Source organism: Saccopteryx leptura, chromosome 11 (genome assembly GCF_036850995.1).
Source record: "Saccopteryx leptura isolate mSacLep1 chromosome 11, mSacLep1_pri_phased_curated, whole genome shotgun sequence".
Taxonomy (NCBI): Eukaryota; Metazoa; Chordata; class Mammalia; order Chiroptera; family Emballonuridae; genus Saccopteryx; species Saccopteryx leptura.
Window position 1 is genome coordinate 63,542,771 of NC_089513.1, and position 19,406 is coordinate 63,562,176.

At 56.1% G+C, this 19,406-nt stretch overlaps 1 protein-coding gene across 2 annotated transcripts in view; it reads right to left on the reverse strand.

Annotated features, from left to right (window-relative positions):
• Positions 1-532: 532 nt before the first annotated feature.
• CHCHD6 (coiled-coil-helix-coiled-coil-helix domain containing 6) overlaps positions 533-19,406 on the reverse strand; it is a 357,646-nt gene continuing 338,772 nt past the window's right edge. For both annotated transcript variants that reach the window (XM_066352687.1, XM_066352686.1), the window contains 2 exons: positions 3,713-3,848; positions 533-731 (listed from right to left, as the gene is read on the reverse strand). In XM_066352687.1, coding sequence (XP_066208784.1) covers positions 726-731; positions 3,713-3,848 — 142 coding nt within the window. In that variant the 3' untranslated portion in view covers positions 533-725. The remainder of the gene's footprint in view (positions 732-3,712; positions 3,849-19,406) is intronic.

Consider the following 19,406-nt stretch of genomic DNA (forward strand, 5'->3'; position numbering starts at 1 on the left):
TGCCCAGCAGTCGCCCGACGGCTTTCTAACTGGGGCCCAGGCAGAGCCTGTCAGCAGCCGGCCTGTCCTCCGGCTGTCCCTGGAAAGGGTCGCTTTCCCCTCGTTTCCCTCATACCGGCTTCTGTGGCTGCAGCAGAACTGTGGGCTCCCTGATCTCCCCGCTGGGCTGGGTGCTCGTCAGCCTCACTGCCGGGCCCAGCACAGGGCTGCCCTGCGGAGGCAGCAGAACTGTGGGCTCCCTGATCTCCCCGCTGGGCTGGGTGCTCGTCAGCCTCACTGCCGGGCCCAGCACAGGGCTGCCCTGTGGAGGCAGCAGGACTGTGGGCTCCCTGATCTCCCCGCTGGGCTGGGTGCTCGTCAGCCTCACTGCCGGGCCCAGCACAGGGCTGCCCTGCGGAGGCAGCAGAACTGTGGGCTCCCTGATCTCCCTGCTGGGCTGGGTGCTCGTCAGCCTCACTGCCGGGCCCAGCACAGGGCTGCCCTGCGGAGGCAGCAGCGGCCGTCTGCCAGCTATAGAAATGACTGCAAACAAAGACAGTGGCTTTATTTGTTCTCAGACAGTAGCACATCCTCCACGTCTTAAGCACATGCCACCCCAAGCACAGGGGCATCATGGACACCCGGCAGGAAACAGCTGTGGGCTGGGCTTCTGTAGACTGTGATCCCATAACTGTCCCTTCTTCAGGGTTCTGAGTCACTGCCGGGGCCAGGAATGATGACTGCTCTCAACCCTACGGAGAACAGGTCAGAGTTCAGTCATGGCCCTCTTCTCCCCAAATCCCTGTGCACCCCCAGGCCTAGCTCTAAGAGGGCCAGCCTCGGGCTGCCCAGGAGCGTGACTGTTTCCTGGAAACGGTCCTCCCCAGATGGTGCTGAGACCCAGAACCAGGCCTCTTCACCTCCACCCCCAGGGCCCACTCAGCGCGGGACTACAGGAACCAGCAAACACGGACCGCCACCTGTCTGACCTCCACCCCACGGACAGACAGACCTCTGCCCCCGTGGACAGACAGACCTCTGCCCCGTGGACAGACAGTCCTCAGCCCCGTGGACAGACAGACCTCCGCCCCGTGGACAGACAGGCCTCAGCCCAGTCCTCCTCAGCCCCACCGGGGTCCCTCTGTCCTCTCAGAACCACTGCCCGGTGAGACGCCCGGACAGTAACCCTGGTGTGCAGCCCTCACACACAGGCTTTTGCCACACACGTGTTCGTGTACCCAGGTCCAGAAGGCGCTGCACAGGGCGGGAGTTTGCCCACCCGCGGGGAAGGGCCTCCCGCACAACTCCCAGCCAGGTGGCCTCTGTCCTGTCCCTAGTCCTCGCTGCCAGAGACGCAGCCATCGGACTGCTTCTAGAAGCAGACCACTATCAGAGATCCTGGGACTCCCGTCGCTAGCTCTGCGGTGGAGGCAGGGGGAGCCCTCGGCTGCACTGGAGGCTCTGTCGGGAGGCCCTTCTGGAGTCGGGGTGAACGTGGCTTCCTGGGGGGAGGGAGGCACAGGGCTGGGAAAGAGGGAGCCAGGCCTGGCCCTGCCCCGAGTCCTGTGGGCATGCTGGAGCCACGGTGCACCCGTCTTCCTTCGGGATCACACCTTGGCCTCAGCGCAGTGAAGCTACAGGGCATGACTTGCAAGGACACACTGATGGGGAGAGGGCCCGACAGCTGCCATGGCTGAGGGCCTGGCTGATGGGGAGGCCGAGGCGGGCTCGCCAGGGAGCCGCGGGGCTGCAGCCGGCCCAGGTCTCTCCCGTGGTAAAACAAAGTCAGGCCTGTGGTGAGCGGGGCTCGGAGGGCTGGCAGTCCGGCCAGGGCAAGGTGTTCCGTGCAAGCTGTCCCGAGGACCTCGGCAGCGCACAGGAGCGCGGGAGAGCCTTCCGCCCCGTGGTCCGCAGGTCTGGCCCGGCCAGCCCGCCCGGCTGCAGGCTTGGCAATGGGGGCAGTGTCTTCTCTGCTCAGCTTGAATCAAGCCGACAGCTTTCCATGCTCCACAGGGAGGAGGAAATGACCCCTCTCCAGGTTCTACGTCCACTGATCCTGTGCGGCCCTGAGCTGACTCTGGGCAGGTGAGAGCGGGGCGAGCCTGGGACTGGCTGACAGAACAGGACGAAGGGCTGAGGTGAGGCCAGGCTGCTGAGCAGCAGAGACTGTGCTAGAGCAGGCCCAGGGCCACCTGGCCTCTGACCTTTGGCTTTCCACCACCAGTACTCATAGCACCTGGTCTCCTGCTTTTTCCACGGGAGAAGGGCCCCAGCCCACAGCTCTTTAACAAACACACCAGCCCTACGGTGAGTCCAAGCCAAGGGGCCCCTGGGTGTGCCTGTGGGGGCGGGGCTCTATTCAGGGTGGGGGCGGGGCTCTAGTCAGGATGGGAGCGGGGCTCTAGTCAGGGTGGGGGCGGGGCTCTAGTCAGGGTGCGGGAGGGGCTCTAGTCAGGATGGGGGCGGGGCTCTAGTCAGGGTGGGGGCGGGGCTCTAGTCAGGGTGGGGGCGGGGCTCTAGTCAGGGTGGGGGCGGGGCTCTAGTCAGGGTGGGGGAGGGGCTCTAGTCAGGGTGGGGGCGGGGCTCTAGTCAGGGTGGGAGTGGGGCGGGGCTCTAGTCAGGATGGGGGCGGGGCTCTAGTCAGGGTGGGGGCGGGGCTCTAGTCAGGGTAGGGGCAGGGCTCTAGTCAAGGTGCGGGAGGGGCTCTAGTCAGTATGGGGGCGGGGCTCTAGTCAGGGTGCGGGAGGGGCTCTAGTCAGGGTGGGGGCGGGGCTCTAGTCAGGGTGGGAGTGGGGCAGGGCTCTAGTCAGTATGGGGGCGGGGCTCTAGTCAGGGTGGGGGCGGGGCTCTAGTCAGGGTGGGGGCGGGGCTCGGCTCCAGTCAGGGTGGGGGCGGGGCTCTAGCCAGGGTAGGGGCGGGGCTCTAGCCAGGGTGGGGGCGGGGCCGGGCCCAGTCCAGATCAGAGTACTGCTCAGCCCAGGAAGGGGGATGGGATGCTCCAGAAGAGGGACTAGAACTGGGGAAGGTGAGAGGAGGGAACAAGACTGGCTGGGAGGCTCAGGGAAGGAGGGCAAGGCTTTGGGGCACCCCTCCGGGGAGAGAGGCTGCCAGCCTCAGGTGTGGAGGACAGCCACAGCCCAAGACCTGGGCCCCCAAGACCTGGGCCCACTGTTGCCCCTTCCCACTCACCAACAGTTGAGCCCTGCATGCCCCTTCAGACCACCACAGGCGCGGGGTGGGCCGTGAGGCACCCTCAGCCCCTCATCCGAAGGCAGGCCGCACCTGCTCCGCCCCCTCCGGAACCCAAGTGTCTCCCCTTTCCATAGGCTCCCTGACCGCCCACGACCCGACCTGCACCCTGACTCGACCTGCACCAGGGCCTCCTCCATGCTCCCACCCCCTCATGCTCCAAAATAAGAACTGGGTGGCATACACATGCCTTCATGGCTGGCCGGCCCCTTGAAGGTGGGGCCTGCCTTTCCCTGCACTGCTCCTGGCCCCGGCCTGTGGGGCCCAGTGCCTCAGGGCTCTGCCATCAGCCCAGATTTCTAAGAGCCCTAGTAAGCCCAGCAGGCAGGACCTCTGAACTGGGAGGTGAAGCTAAGGCCCATGGTCCCTCACCGTGCAGAAGGCAGAGACCTTGAGGCTGGGACGTGGGATGGAGCAGACAGAGATGCAGACGGCTGTGAGCACTGGCAGTGCCACCCCCTGCCCGCAGCAGCCAGGGCTTTACCTTGTGGGCAGCACTCACACAGCGCTGGTAAGCCTTGACCAGGTCCGAGCACAGGAGCACCTCGTGCAGGTGGTCGTGGTAGCAGCGGAGGATCCGGGCCTGCAGCTCTGAGCACACGGGCTGCAGCCTGCGGGGTCTGCGGGACAGAGAACAGGCGGTGAAGCTCGTCCCAGCGGGCGGGGAGGGAACGGTCCGCTGCCTCAGCACCACCTTCTCCTCCGAGAGACCGGGGGCTGCAGGGGTCTAGTGCTGGAGGGGCCCAGGCCCAGCATCAGCACCACCTTCTCCTCCGAGAGACCGGGGGCTGCAGGGGCCTAGTGCTGGAGGGGCCCAGGCCCAGCATCAGCACCACTCTCCTCCGAGACCGGGGGCTGCAGGGGCCTAGTGCTGGGGGGGCCCAGGCCCAGCATCAGCACCACCTTCTCCTCCGAGACCGGGGGCTGCAGGGGCCTAGTGCTGGAGGGGCCCAGGCCCAGCACCAGCACCACCCTCTCCTCCGAGAGACCGGGGGCTGCAGGGGTCTAGTGCTGGAGGGGCCCAGGCCCAGCACCAGCACCACTCTCCTCCGAGAGACCGGGGGCTGCAGGGGCCTAGTGCTGGGGGGGCCCAGGCCCAGCATCAGCACCACCTTCTCCTCCGAGAGACCGGGGGCTGCAGGGGCCTAGTGCTGGGGGGGCCCAGGCCCAGCATCAGCACCACCTTCTCCTCCGAGAGACCGGGGGCTGCAGGGGCCTAGTGCTGGGGGGGCCCAGGCCCAGCATCAGCACCACCTTCTCCTCCGAGAGACCGGGGGCTGCAGGGGCCTAGTGCTGGGGGGGCCCAGGCCCAGCATCAGCACCACTCTCCTCCGAGAGACCGGGGGCTGCAGGGGTCTAGTGCTGGGGGGGCCCAGGCCCAGCACCACCTTCTCCTCCGAGAGACCGGGGGCTGCAGGGGTCTAGTGCTGGGGGGGCCCAGGCCCAGCATCAGCACCACTCTCCTCCGAGAGACCGGGGGCTGCAGGGGTCTAGTGCTGGGGGGGCCCAGGCCCAGCATCAGCACCACCTTCTCCTCCGAGAGACCGGGGGCTGCAGGGGTCTAGTGCTGGGGGGGCCCAGGCCCAGCGTCAGCACCACCTTCTCCTCCGAGAGACCGGGGGCTGCAGGGGTCTAGTGCTGGAGGGGCCCAGGCCCAGCATCAGCACCACTCTCCTCCGAGAGACCAGGGACTACAGGGGTCTAGTGCTGGAGGGGCCCAGGGCCAGCGTCAGCACCACTCTCCTCCGAGAGACCGGGGGCTGCAGGGGTCTAGTGCTGGAGGGGCCCAGCACCAGCATCAGCACCACCTTCTCCTCCGAGAGACCGGGGGCTGCAGGGGTCTAGTGCTGGAGGGGCCCAGGCCCAGCGTCAGCACCACCTTCTCCTCCGAGACCGGGGGCTGCAGGGGTCTAGTGCTGGAGGGGCCCAGGCCCAGCACCAGCAGACACCAGGGGCCGGGACCTTACCCGAGGGGAGAGGGCCCAGTGGCCAGCAGGAGCAGCCTGGAGCTGACTCGCCACCCACCTCCCAGGGCAATTCTGGCTTGAATTGTACACCTGACTGTGACCATGTAATTATATACACTGTAGTTACTTCCTCACACAAAATTGTTTTTCTGATTTCAAAACCAATACACGCACAGTGAAGAAAACTCGACCACTCCAGGAATGTCTGAGAAGGGAAACGTCAGAATCGCACTTCCTGGAGAGAGCCACAGCAGTACTTAGGCAGTGCTTTACTATGATATCTCTTTCTCCTTAGTTTTCAAAGGAGGTTTAAAACATACACAAATGGCCTGACTGGGCGGTGGCGCAGTGGATAGAGCATCAGACTGGGATGCGGAAGACGCAGGTTCGAGACCCCCGAGGTTGCCAGCTTGAGTGAGGGCTCATCTGGTTTGAGCAAAAGCTCACCAGCTTGAGCCCAAGGTTGCTGGCTCCAGCAAGGGGTTACTCGGTCTGCTGAAGGCCCGCGGTCAAGGCACATATGAGAAAGCAATCAATGAACAACTAAGGTGTTGCAACGCGCAATGAAAAACTAATGATTGATGTTTCTCATCTGTCTGTCCCTGTCTATCCCTCTCTCTGACACTCTCTCTGTCCCTGTAAAAACAAACAAAAAAACCATACACAAATGTTATTTCTTTCTTTTTAAAAATATTAAACTGAAACAAAAACTAAAAGTGGAATAAAGATGGCGCTCCAGTTGGTCACCAGTGCCCTTGGGCTCCTCTCTGACTGGGTGGCTCTTCCCGACTCCTTTGCCATCGCCCTCCCTCTCCTCCTGCCCCTCCACACGCGCGCACACGTGTGCACACTCCCAGCGCCAGGCTGCCCCGTGCCCGTCCCCACACACTCAGCCACTCCTATGAGCTCTGTACACTGTGCGCTGTGATTTATCAGAAAACGGGCACAGAGAGGGTTAGGCGACCTGCCCAAGGTCCTGCGGGGATGGGGAAAGGAGGGATACATTTCTACACACGTTTGAGTCGCACCGGTTCCACAGATGGTTTTCGGGCCAGGTGCACACAGAAACCTTTGCAGCTGTGGAACACCACCCACGGCTCAGAGCACTCGGCGGGAGCAATAAACACGCAGAAACCTGCTAGCCGAGGTTCCCAGCGAGGAAAGAAGAGCGACGTGCCCTATGCAGCGCTGCTCCCGCTGCAGAGAACGTGGCTGATAGTTCTCCCAGCCCAGGAGCTCTGTATTTTGAAAATCTAGCCATGTACTAGGTGCTGGAACACAACAGCACCATTATTATTTAATTTAAAAAATGTATTGAATTTATAGGGGTGATATTGGTTAATAAAATTATAGTTTTCAGGTGTGCAATTCTGTAACACATCATCTGTACATTGCATCGTGTGCTCACCACCCCAGCTCACCCCCTTGACCCTCGTCTCCCTCCCCCGCCCCACCCCTCCCTTTAGTAATCACCGGACTGTTGTTGGGTTGATGAGTGTGTTTGTTTATTCCTTTCCCCTTCTTCACCCAGCCCCCCGACTGTCCTCCCTCTGACAGCTGGCAGTCTATTCTCTGTATCTAGGAATCTGCTTCTATCTTGTTTATTTTGTTCATTAGATTCCACATGAGTGAAATTTTATGGTACTTGTCTTTCTCTGCCTGGCTTATTTCACTTAGCATAATGCTCTCCAGGTCCATCCGTACTGTTGTAAAAGGTAAGATTTCCTTCTTTTTTATGGCTGAGTAGTATTCCACTGTGTAGATGCACCACAGCTTTTTAATCCACTCACCTACTGAACCACTGTTATTTTAAGATAACTTAAAGACACCAAGTTCATCAATTTTGAGCATACAGGAACAGAACACTCAGCTGCTTAGGAGGTAAGACGCCAGGATTTCCTGTTGCACCGTACGTCTGAAGGTGGCACGTCCAGTGCTGCTGGGCCATCAAGGATGCCACCCCAGCACAGATCACCCCCCTGCCCCCAAACAGTGTGGTGGCTGTCATCTCAGGTCCGCTGTTCCATGCACTTCAGCTTTCTCCTTTTCCACTGGCCAGAACTGGGTCATACGCACCCCTAAAACCGTCACCAGTTAGGGGAGCGAAGTGACCTAAGATCAATAAGACTCGGGCCCAGAGCTTGAATAAAAATGCCGTATAAACTAAAGAAGCCATGCCATAGCGCCTTGAAGGTGTGCGAATCGGAGGGCAAGGGTGTGCCCGGAGAAACAGCCATCCCATTTCCAGGAAGGAGGGAAGCAGAAGAAACAGCCCCGTGGGCATGCCAGCCAGGCTCTGCCCAGCGAGGTGTGAGTCCCTCAGGCTGCACTCGGAGCACGCAGCACGGGGACCGTGAGGACACAGTTCCGGTTTACGTCCACACAGCATGTGGGCGAGCTCCTAGACACTTCACACTTCAGGGGGACACGTGGGGTGCTCCTCAGCACATGGAGACACAGGGCTCCTCAGATCAGGGGACCCTCCACTGGGTTCCACCTGCCTCTGCACAGTCTGGGACAGCGAACACTGGGTGCAGTGGGTTGACCACCTGACTTGTCCGAGGCTTCCAGAATGTCTCTCCATTCTTATATGTAAAGACTTTTTGACATGGATGTATCTAATTGCAGGCCTTTAAAACAGATCTTTCCTTGCGGCCAGCCAGGCTTTGGGGGGCATTTCAGCTCAGTCAGGCTCCCCTGCTCTGCTTTGCTCACCGCTCCAGTTCCAGAGGTCCCGGCGCCCTCCCTCGGGAACGCCAGAGGTCCCGGTGTCCTCCCTCAGGAACGCCAGGAGCCGCAGACCTTTGCTTCCTCCCTGCCGCTGCCTCTGCCTCTTTGTTCCATCTCCGCTCTCCATTCTCAGGAGGCACAGGCCTCCCGTTTCCGGTTTCAGACCTGCCCTCTGTGGTGCTTCTGTGCGGCCCTGTCTTTTCCTGGCTCTCCCCTGGCACCTCCCTTGTCCTTCTCGGCCTGCTCACTGGGCGCACTCCCGAAGCAGGAGCTCCTGAGGGCGCAGGTTCATCGCGACCTCCTCTGCACTCCCTCGAGGCAGCACCCCATCATCACGTGGCTCCCGGGAGGGCCCGTTCCTGGCCCCAGCTGGGGACACTCCGGGCTCAGCGGGTGCAGAGCTGTTCTGAGCCGTGGGTCTGTATGAGGCTTACAGGTCTCTGTGGATCAGTGTCCTGGAACAGGACAGGTGGGGTCCGAGTACCGTGAGCGGCCAGGTCACCCGAGAACCAGAGCCCTGACCCAGAGCCTCGCCCTCCTCAGACTTACAGTAGAGACACGACTCTCACTCTGCAGGTTGTAAATGGGCAGCGCTGTCTCTTCATCACTCGTCCCTCTTCTCTCCCCTCCTCATTTGGTTTCCGGTCCCTGGACAGGGGCCACTGCGTTTTGAGGGCAGACCTCACAAAACACCTAATGGGCTCCCAGCTCAGGAGAAACTGGGCCATGGTGAAATCCATCCCCGCCACACCAGCTCCACCCCTGGGACTGCGGAGGCCTCTCTCAGGGGTTGATCAGGAACAGTAAGAGACAGGATGGCAGGCAAATGTCAACGGGAAGAAATTTCACCCTGTGCCCGCAGGACGGCCCCGAATGCGATCTGACAGGGAGCGCACAGATGGACAAATAAAAGGCTTTCTCGGAGGCAGGCCAGGGCGAGGCCTGTGGTCAAACCATGCAAGAAAGTAGGCACATTCCACCCAAGCACAGTCCCCCGGCCCTGATCCATAGTAACCCTGTTTGCCTGCATACGAAACTGCTTAGATTTTTCAAAACATTCGGTCTCGTGGACAGCTACTCTCCAAATGCACCAAAAAATGTATCAGTAGTGTCCTATGAACTTTCCAGGGATTGAGATAAGTCCTATCCCCTGCAGGAGGGTGTCCTGTCTTTGGGGTGTGTAAGGCCATGCAGGGTCCCACTGGGTTCAGGAACTGTGGAGCCAGAAAACGGTGGGCCATTCCCTTTATGAAAGTCTCGTAATGGAGGACGAGCAAACAGGCAGGGAAGACCGCTTCTCTTTTTCCCTCCAGACTCACTCCAGACCCCCACCAGCCTCAGGAGGGCTCTCAAGCCCCTCAGCACTCCAGCAAAACATGCCTGGGTGGGCCTGACAAGGTGGTGGTGCAGTGGATAGAGCGTTGGACTGGGACGCGGAGGACCCAGGTTCAAGACCCCGAGGTTGCCGGCTTGAGCGCGGGCTCATCTTGTTTGAGCAAAAGCTCACCAGCTTGAGCCCAAGGTCGCTGAGCCTTCCACAGACTACACACACATGGCACTGCCCCATGCCAATGCTCCATTTAGGCAAAATACAAGCGAGCAAACCTAACATATATGAAATGCACTGGTTTGCCAAACAGGGTACTTACGTCACCCAAGTAAGAATACACATTCCTGAGGACGTCGCCTGTCTGCCTGGTCCTTGCTTTCCTCATCTGCACAGTGGGGACACTGCCTGCCAAAGGCTGACAAGAACCAGCAGTGGGTGTGTGACAGTGTGTGCTCTGAAGCGCTGCTTTCATTAACACCTGGCTGTCAGTGTGAGACCCCAAAGAGGGGCAGGTGTCTGGGAGGGGCTGAGGAAGAGGCTGGGGCTATGGTGGCACCTGGTGGGGCAGAGCTGAGTCAGCAGGCTCTGGGGGTTGGGACTCCAGAGGTGGGCTTTACAATGCAGCCCTGTCTGAACATGTCCCTTTCTGTGTAACCTAAGTTTCCATATTATTCCAGACCTGGTTCAAAGGTTGTCCAGGCCTCTCTGGGGCCTCTTTTCCCCAGGCACCCATCATGGCATCCCTTCTCCAAGGAGCCAGCAAACCTGAGTATAGCGCCCTGTGGGTTAGCAGGGAGAAGCACACGTTCTGGGGTCCTATGAATGCAGGGTGAGGTTTGGCTTGGTCACTTTCCCTGTGTGGCCAGGAGTCAGGTGGAGGAGAGCCCCACCACACAGAGCTGCCTGGGACTCAGAACTAGCATGGCCTCTGGTCAGGCACTCCAGAAACTGGCTGACTGATGCTCCAGCCGCACAGAGGGCTCCCACAGCCTGCTCACCAACAGCCCTGAGCACAGGCGAGATGGCCACAGGGGGCACGTGTTAGCAGAGACCACCTAATTCCAAGCCCTGTCCACTCAGACTACAGGCCCTGCACGAGGCAGACACTGCGGAGGGAGGGCCCCAAAGGCTCACAGGCCATGATGATCCCCGGGCACGCAGCATCATGCACACCCCGCCCCTTCCTTCAATGCTGCCCACGAACCAGAGCTCCGCCTCCTTGGTGGTAATAACTGGTTCCATGAAGAAAGTAGTGATAAGAACATCAGAAAAAGGCAAAATACACTGGGGAACAATTTTTTTTTCATTTTCTGTTACATGAGGTTTTAGAACTGTTTCTATATATTTCTGCATCGCTAATTCCAAATCTGAAATTCGTTTTTTGGTGTATGCTCTAGTTCTATGCAATTTTAATTTTGTTACAGTTAATGGCATGCATTGGTTTTTACATTGGAGTTAAAGGGCAATGACTCTTGGATTGACCATAACCACAAGGCAATTAATGTTTTACAAACATCACTTTTACATAATTGTAGTTGTTTATAAATGTAAAAAATTATTATCTGATAAAAACACCCTCTTATTTTGTTTTAAGACTGAATCATGCCCTGGCTGGTTGGCTCAGCAGTAGAGCGTCGGCCTGGCGTGTGGGGGACCCGGGTTCGATTCCCGGCCAGGGCACATAGGAGAAGCGCCCATTTGCTTCTCCACCCCCCCCCCCCTTCCTCTCTGTCTCTCTCTTCCCCTCCTGCAGCCAAGGCTCCATTGGAGCAAAGATGGCCCGGGCGCTGGGGATGGCTCCTTGGCCTCTGCCCCAGGCGCTAGAGTGGCTCTGGTCGCGGCAGAGCGACGCCCCGGAGGGGCAGAGCATCGCCCCCTGGTGGGCAGAGCGTCGCCCCTGGTGGGCCTGCCGGGTGGATCCCGGTCGGGCGCATGCGGGGAGTCTGTCTGATTGTCTCTCCCCGTTTCCAGCTTCAGAAAAATACAAAAAAAAAAAAAAAAGATTGAATCATGGCTTCTTCAAGTAGGGTAAATATAAGAATAGTCCTGACACCTTCTGTTATATATGTGGCTGTTACACACTTCAACGTCAAAGGCACAATATTTCATCATTTGTGACACGTGCATATATTGCCTATTTTCAAGTTCCCCTTGGCGATCAAGACAAGAATTGGGCTCCTCATATTGTGTGTCATAATTGTGAGGAAATGCTTCGTGACTGGACAAAAGAAAAATGCAAAGGAATGCCTTTTGGTATTCCCATGGTTTGGCATGAACCTAAGGACCACAGCAGTGACTGTTATTTCTGTCTGATCCATACAAAGGGCATTGGCAAAAAAAAAAAAAATGGCATATGATCGCATATCCTAATATTCCTTTAGCAATACGACCTATCCCACACTCTGAGACACTCCCGGTTCCAGTTTTCAATGGTTTTATTTCTTCTAAGGACGAAGAAAGTAAACATGGTGATCAAGTGTATTTTGATAAGATGCATGAGGAAATGGCTGTAGAATCTGAAGGGTCTTCTTCTTATGCCAAGCAGTCATTAACCCCTCAGCAGTTTAGCCAACCCGAATTGAATAACTTAGTAAGAATGACATAAAAATTGTCCTCAACTTTCTGAAGTATAAGGAGCATAACTGGATCATTTGTGTGGATCTTATAATGGTAAATTTCCTGCTAGGACAACAGAGAGGTTTCACAAAGTATCCTTGTTTTCTGTGTTCGTGGGACAGCTGAGCTCGGGAGAAACACTGGACACAGAAGGAGTGCCCGAAACATGAAGCTCTGGAAGTAGGGATGCAAAATATTGTGAATGAACCTGTAGTTAATCGAGACAGGATCATTTTCCCACTTCACATCAAACTGGGCTTAATGAAGCAGTTTGTTCAGGCTTTGAATAGAGAAAGTGAATGCTTTCAACATATTATTGCTGCTTTTCCTGCCTTGTCTTTCGAGAAGATAAAAGCAGGTATATTCGATGGACCTCAAATTCGAACCCTCATACATGATGAAGAATTTGCCAGGAAGATGAATAAGGAGGAGAAAGCAGCATGGCAGTCTTTTGTGGCAGTTACAAAGAACTTCCTTGGCAACAAAAAAGCAGAAAACTATAAACTTCTGGTTCAAGGATGCTGTTGGCTTTCTGCGACATTGGATGTAACATGAGCATTAAGATTCACTTCCTGAACAGTCACCTTGATAAGTTTCCCGAAAATCTTGGAGCAGTTAGTGATGAGCAGACTACTGCTGGAGCATCAAACGAGATTGTCCTCAACAAGTACACAAACGCAAGAGCTACAAACGCAAATTTTTGCTTGAATAGAATTTAAATAAGTTTTGCGCAAATTTTATGATTAAAATAAGTGTTTTAATATGTTCTGTTTCGAAATTGTAGACAAATTCTGATGCAATCATATCTTTTAGTGTATTAGTGTATTTACTGCATTATATAAATTATTATATTTTCACAAAGATAATGTTCAAGAAGACATTCTACTTCATTATGTTAAACTAAATGTTGAAAATTTTACAATAAGATGAAAACCTAAAATCTTGAATTGCAAAAAAGCTGTAGCTTACAGAGAAAAACTAATGTCAGATTTGAGGTCAGCACACTCGAATTAGGTAAGAACAGTGTTTTTGTGAATGCAACAAAAATGTTGTTCCCCAGTGATACCAGCCAATGAAAACACATGACTCTTTTTCTGCCACAGCACCACCTGCCGTCAGGCCCTGCGGACAGTGAGCGGCTGCCCTCAAACCCTCCAGACTGTGTCCAGTTCCCAGTGTGAGAGCAGGTGCTGCTCTCACCAGCAGGCACCACACACCGGACACCATTCCACCTCCAAACCGCTGCCCCCCACCCCCACCCACTTTGGGCACAAAACCCCTTGCTCCTGTCCTTTGTCAAGCAGACTCCTGGGCTGGTTCATCAATTACTCCTGCCAACCCCTAATTTCTCCTCTCCCCATTCCAACAATGAACCTTCTGGAGTACGAGACCCCTGTACTGTTTAGGCCACTGGAGCCGTCCAGCCGAGCTTTCTACGTTACCCCGACTGACCATGTCCTCAGTGCATTCACCACCTAGCACTGAGGAACTCACTCAGCCTCCCTAGTCCTGTCCTGGTGAGTGGCATCACTGTCCCTCCAGGCATCCACCCAGCTGCAGACCTAGAGTCATTCTACATGTTCTCCCTTCACATCATTCTAGATGCCTCCTCTGTCTTTGTTCTAGATGCTCCCTCTGCCTTTGTTCTAGATGCCCCCTCTGCCTTTGTTCTAGATGCCCCCTCTGCCTTTGTTCTAGATGCCCCCTCTGCCTTTGTTCTAGATGCCCCCTCTGCCTTTGTTCTAGATGTCTCCCTCTGCCTTTGTTCTAGATGCCCCCTCTGCCTTTGTTCTAGATGCCCCCTCTGCCCTTGTTCTAGATGCCCCCTCTGCCTTTGTTCTAGGTGCCTCCTCTGCCCTTGTTCTAGATGCCTCCTCTGCCTTTGTTCTAGATGCCTCCTCTGCCCTTGTTCTAGATGCCTCCTCTGCCCTTGTTCTAGATGTCTCCCTCTGCCTTTGTTCTAGATACCTCCTCTGCCCTTGTTCTAGATGCTCCCTCTGCCTTTGTTCTAGATGCCCCCTCTGCCTTTGTTCTAGATACCTCCTCTGCCCTTGTTCTAGATGCCCCCTCTGCCTTTGTTCTAGATGCCCCCTCTGCCTTTGTTCTAGATGCCTCCCCTGCCTTTGTTCTAGATGCCTCCCTCTGCCTTTGTTCTAGATGCCCCCTCTGCCCTTGTTCTAGATGCCCCCTCTGCCTTTGTTCTAGATGCCCCCTCTGCCTTTGTTCTAGATGCCCCCTCTGCCTTTGTTCTAGATGCCCCCTCTGCCTTTGTTCTAGATGCCCCCTCTGCCCTTGTTCTAGATGCCCCCTCTGCCCTTGTTCTAGATGCCCCCTCTGCCTTTGTTCTAGATGCCCCCTCTGCCTTTGTTCTAGATACCCCCTCTGCCTTTGTTCTAGATGCTCCCTCTGCCTTTGTTCTAGATGTCTCCCTCTGCCTTTGTTCTAGATGTCTCCCTCTGCCCTTGTTCTAGATGCCTCCTCTGCCCTTGTTCTAGATGCCCCCTCTGCCTTTGTTCTAGATGCTCCCTCTGCCTTTGTTCTAGATGTCTCCCTCTGCCTTTGTTCTAGATGTCTCCCTCTGCCCTTGTTCTAGATGCTCCCTCTGCCCTTGTTCTAGATGCTCCCTCTGCCTTTGTTCTAGATGCCCCCTCTGCCCTTGTTCTAGATGCCCCCTCTGCCTTTGTTCTAGATGCCCCCTCTGCCCTTGTTCTAGATGCCCCCTCTGCCTTTGTTCTAGATGCTCTCTCTACCTTTGTTCTAGATGTCTCCTCTGCCTTTGTTCTAGATGCTCCCTCTGCCTTTGTTCTAGATTCTCCCTCTGCCTTTGTTCTAGATGCTCCCTCTGCCTCTGTTCGAGATGTCTCCCTCTCACCTTCTTACTGTATCAGCCCCGCCTCTTTCTAATGAAACTGAAAACTGAAGCTTTATCCATTCCAACTCCCAAATAGCTAAACAACTCATCCTCTGTATCCTTGGGGACGTCTTACTTTTACCTGGGTGGCTCTAGGTGCCCCTGCTGCTCTCCTTGTCTCCATCCGTCCTCCGTCCTCCATCAACAGGGGCACAGGCACACAGCAACCTCAGCACCCCCTTCACACACCCCTGCCTTTGCCTAGAGGGGGAGTCCTTCTGCAGGGCCAATTTGTGATTCCTTCTTACTTCTTAGACCTTTGCCATTACAATTTCTACACTGAAAACCCACTCATCTTTCCAACAGGTCTAAAACTGTCTCAAACCTGAACTACTTCTGCTTTCTTCTTTTTTTTTTTTAATAATTTTATTTTTTAATGGGGCGACATCAATAAATCAGGATACATATTCAATATATTCAAAGATAACAAGTCCAGGTTATCTTGCCGTTCAATTATGTTGCATACCCATCACCCAAAGTCAGATTGTCCTCTGTCACCTTCTATCTAGTTTTCTTTGTGTCCCTCCCCCTCCCCTTTTCCCTCTCCCAAAACTCAGAAACATTGATACGTAAAGACACATGCAGCCCCATGTTCATTGTAGCATTGTTCACAGTGGCCAGGACATGGAAACAACCAAAAAGCCCGTCAATAGATGACTGGATAAAGAAGATGTGGCACATATACACTATGGAATACTACTCAGCCATAAGAAATGATGACATCGGAACATTTACAGAAAAATGGTGGGATCTTGATAACATGATACGAAGCGAAATAAGTAAATCAGAAAAAACCAGGAACTGCATTATTCCATACGTAGGTGGGACATAAAAGTGAAACTAAGAGACATTGATAAGAGTGTGGTGGTTACTTCTGCTTTCTTATCCCCTCTCAGCCCACGCTCTTTTCCCAGAAGTACAGTTTGGGCCGGGCTCCCACTCGCTTCTGTTTCCTAGGCCAGCCTCCGCCGCTCCTCTTGAGAAAGACCCACCCCACCCACCAGGCCAGCAGCGCTACTTGTCCGCAGGCTTGGGAGCCCTGTTCGGACTCTGCCCTGCTAGCTCTCTCCCAGCATTCCAGCTCAGGGGCTCACAGTCCAGGCTCTGGGTGAGAGCTCCGGGCCCTGGCCTGTGTGGGTAATGATGGCCAGGCAGCCCAGTGGGCAGTCCAAAGAGACCAAGCAGGCCTGGTCCTTGCCTCCTCCTGCACCCTGACCTTGGATTACAGTGTAAACACCGCCCGCCTCGCCGGACACCTAGCTCGCCCTGACTTCGCCCACTGTCCTCTCCTGCCTCCCCACCCCACCAGAGCTGCCCCCAGTCCAGCTCCTTGTCCCCCTCATCATTACAACAGCCAATTAAATTCTTCCTTACCTTCGTCTCTCCCTCACCACTACGAGCAGTCATTTTTCTAGAACTTAAAGCAGGCCACATGTTTCTAAAACAGCAAGCCAGGCCTGACCAGGTGGTGGCACAGTAGATAGAGTGTTGAACTGGGAAGCAGAGGACCTAGGTTCGAAACCCTGAGGTCACCAGCTTGAGCGTGGGCTCATCCCGCTTGAGTGCGGGCTCACCAGCTCGAGCGCGGGGTCGTTGGTTTGAGCATGACACCATAGGCATGACCCCATGGCCGCTGGCTTGAGCCCAAGGTTGCTGGCTTGAGCAAGGAGTCACTGGCTCAGCTGGAGCCCCTCAATCAAGACACATATGAGAAAGCAATCAATGAACAACTATGGAGCCACAACGAAGAATTGATGCTTCTCATCTCTCCCTCTTCCTGTCTGTCTGTCCCTATCTGTCTCTCTCTCTCTCTGTCTGTCACCAAAAACAAAACAAAACAAAACAAACAAACAAAAAAAAACAGCAAGCCAGTTCAAAACCTCATTTCTTGGGTGATTACAGCTCACTGGATCCTATGCTAAGAATTACCCTGTAAGGTGGGAACTAGACTTTATTTTACCTCAAATGAAGAAACAGTGACTTGGAGAAACCCAGCAGCTTGCTCACACTCACCTGACAGACAGGGCTAGCAGGCAGGTGTGGCCCTTATCCAGACCCGCTGCCCCCCGCACCCCACTGCCCTCGCGTGGTCCCCACACATCTGTCCCTGCCATCTGTCCTATGTAGTGTGCTATATTGTTGAAGTCACTGTGCCACTAGCCCCAAATCCTGAGGCGGCAGGTTGTGTCCCCAGCACCTCAGGAGCTGGGTGAAGGCATTGGTTTCGGCCTTTGGTGGCCTGCTGGCCTCTGGGCCATGCTCCTGCTCCCCCCCCAGGACAGCTGCACCATGGGGGGCACCCAGAACGTGGCCTGGGGACCCGGGGGCTCCTGCCATCCCTGTCTGTTCCTTCTCCGGCCTCGCTGCCCCATTGGTGCGGCAGGGCTTAGAGCAGCCTTCTCCGACTGCAAGAGCCTCCGTGGTTGCCCCGCCGGCATGCACACCACTGGACTCCGTATCCTCCTGTCTGTCTCCGCGCTGGCGGCTGCGTGCAGAGAGCCTGGGACTTGGTGTGCCCTGGAGGGAAGGCCTTGGTCACCGTTTCCCAGACTGCCGTGTGAGGGCTTCAGGAGGAAGGGGACTCGCCTGTATGAAGCAGCAGCTGTGCTCCACGCCTGTCCTTTCGTGTGTGATCACCAGGGGACGTGGGGAGCCCTCTGCAGCTTCCGTGGGGCTCTGCCCACCCTGGTCCACAGGATCGAGACTGGGATAGCACAGTTCGGTCCCCCAGCCTCACGGGCCCCATGAGAGGTGCAGGGCTAACACCGTGCCCTTCGCAGTGGATAAAGCATTGACCTGGAAATGCTGAGGTCGCCGGTTCGAAACCCTGGGCTTGCCTGGTCAAGGCACATATGGGAGTTGATGTTTCCAGCTCCTCCCCCCTTCTCTCTCTCTCTCTCTCTCTCTCTCTCTCTCCTCTCTAAAAATGAATTAAAAAAAAAATTAAAACTGTACCCTTACAGGCAGGACCTAAAACGAGGCTCGCCACACCCACGGCCGTGGCCAGGAAGGAAAGACACCCTCACACCGTCTGAACTGTGTTCTGCTTTTCTGCAGCATAAGGAATACACTCGGTTTCTGGCCTGGGTTGGCAGGACTGGTGTCTGTCACAGCCAAAAAGGATGCCTAGAGAAGACAATGTGGTAAGTTTATGGGGTCAACAGTACCTGAGAACTGTCTGCACACATGAAGGTCAGTAAGTTGCAGAGTCTTCCCCCAAATCATGTCCTTGGAACCTCAGAACGGGATCTTAATTGGAAACAGGGTTGTTACAGACAAATTAGAATCAGGTCCTTCTGGGGTGGAGAGGGCCCTTAATTCAGTATATGCCTAGTGTCCTTATACGAAGAGGAGAGACACAGGCACACAGGGCAGGCCACGGTGACGATGGGGGCAGACGGGAGTGATGCATCTGCAAGCAGGAAATGCCAAGAGCGTGGAGAAAAGCACAGAGCAGAACGCCTGTCCCTTCAGGAGAAGCCAGTCCAACCTGGACCCTGCATCACAGCAGCCCTAGAAAAGGGCGCAGTCCGCCATGCTGAGAAGGGACCTGACCCGGTGTCCAGGGCAGAGTTGGAAGGGCCAGATAGTGGAAACCGGAAGTAAGAGTCACCTGTCACCTACTCACAGAGCAACGTGCGAGCTTCTATGACATTAGGCTCCTGGGCCACAGCAGCTACCCTTCAGTGAGGCCCAACGTCTGCTCCTGCCACCCTGTGGGGCACTATTTTCCATTTAGAGCATAAGTGAGGAGCTCCTCCCACGGAGATGACAAAGGCATGCTTCTATCTTGGTAAACCGGAAAGGTGAGATCACATCTGGACAAGGCCGGTGGTCCTGGTCACTCTGAGACCCAACGCCTGCCAGCGCCTGCGGCAAGTCAGGTCCGAGGCACATGCACAGCAACCCTGGGAGTGGCGGCCCCTGCTGGAGGCGAGGACGCGCACCTCAGAGGGTCAGTTAAGTGCCCTGCCCGAGTCACACAGCAGTGACACTGAGCCAGGAAAAGAGCTTGGTGCGTCTGGCTCCGCAGCCCTTGCTGTCTACACTGTGTCCACCTTCGTTCATCTGCCTTTGGAAAACCGCAAAATATTCCAAAGAAGAAACGACCAAAAAACAAAACAAAAAAGAAACAAAAGACACGTGCTTCAAACCACACAGAACAGAGCTCCTGCAGGGAGCCCGAAGTTTTCAGGCTCCAAGCAGGGAGTGGAAGAGGCCCACAGGCCGTGCCCTGCGGAGGATGTGGAGGCGGAGAGCTCACAGCACCGACGGGAAGGTGGGAGGACACAGCAGAGGGCGAGGTCCTGCCAGTGCGGCTGGCCGAGGCGGTGGGGCTCCCCTGCAGCCAGGACACAGCAGAGGGCGAGGTCCTGCCAGTGCGGCTGGCCAAGGCGGTGGGGCTCCCCTGCAGCCAGGACACAGCAGAGGGCGAGGTCCTGCCGGTGCGGCTGGCCGAGGCGGTGGGGCTCCCCTGCAGCCAGGACACAGCAGAGGGCGAGGTCCTGCCGGTGCGGCTGGCCGAGGCGGTGGGGCTCCCCTGCAGCCTCTACGTTGCCCCTGTGTGCTCAGTGCCTTCACACGCAGGCCCAACACTCCATGTGCTCTCTTATTTAATAAATGA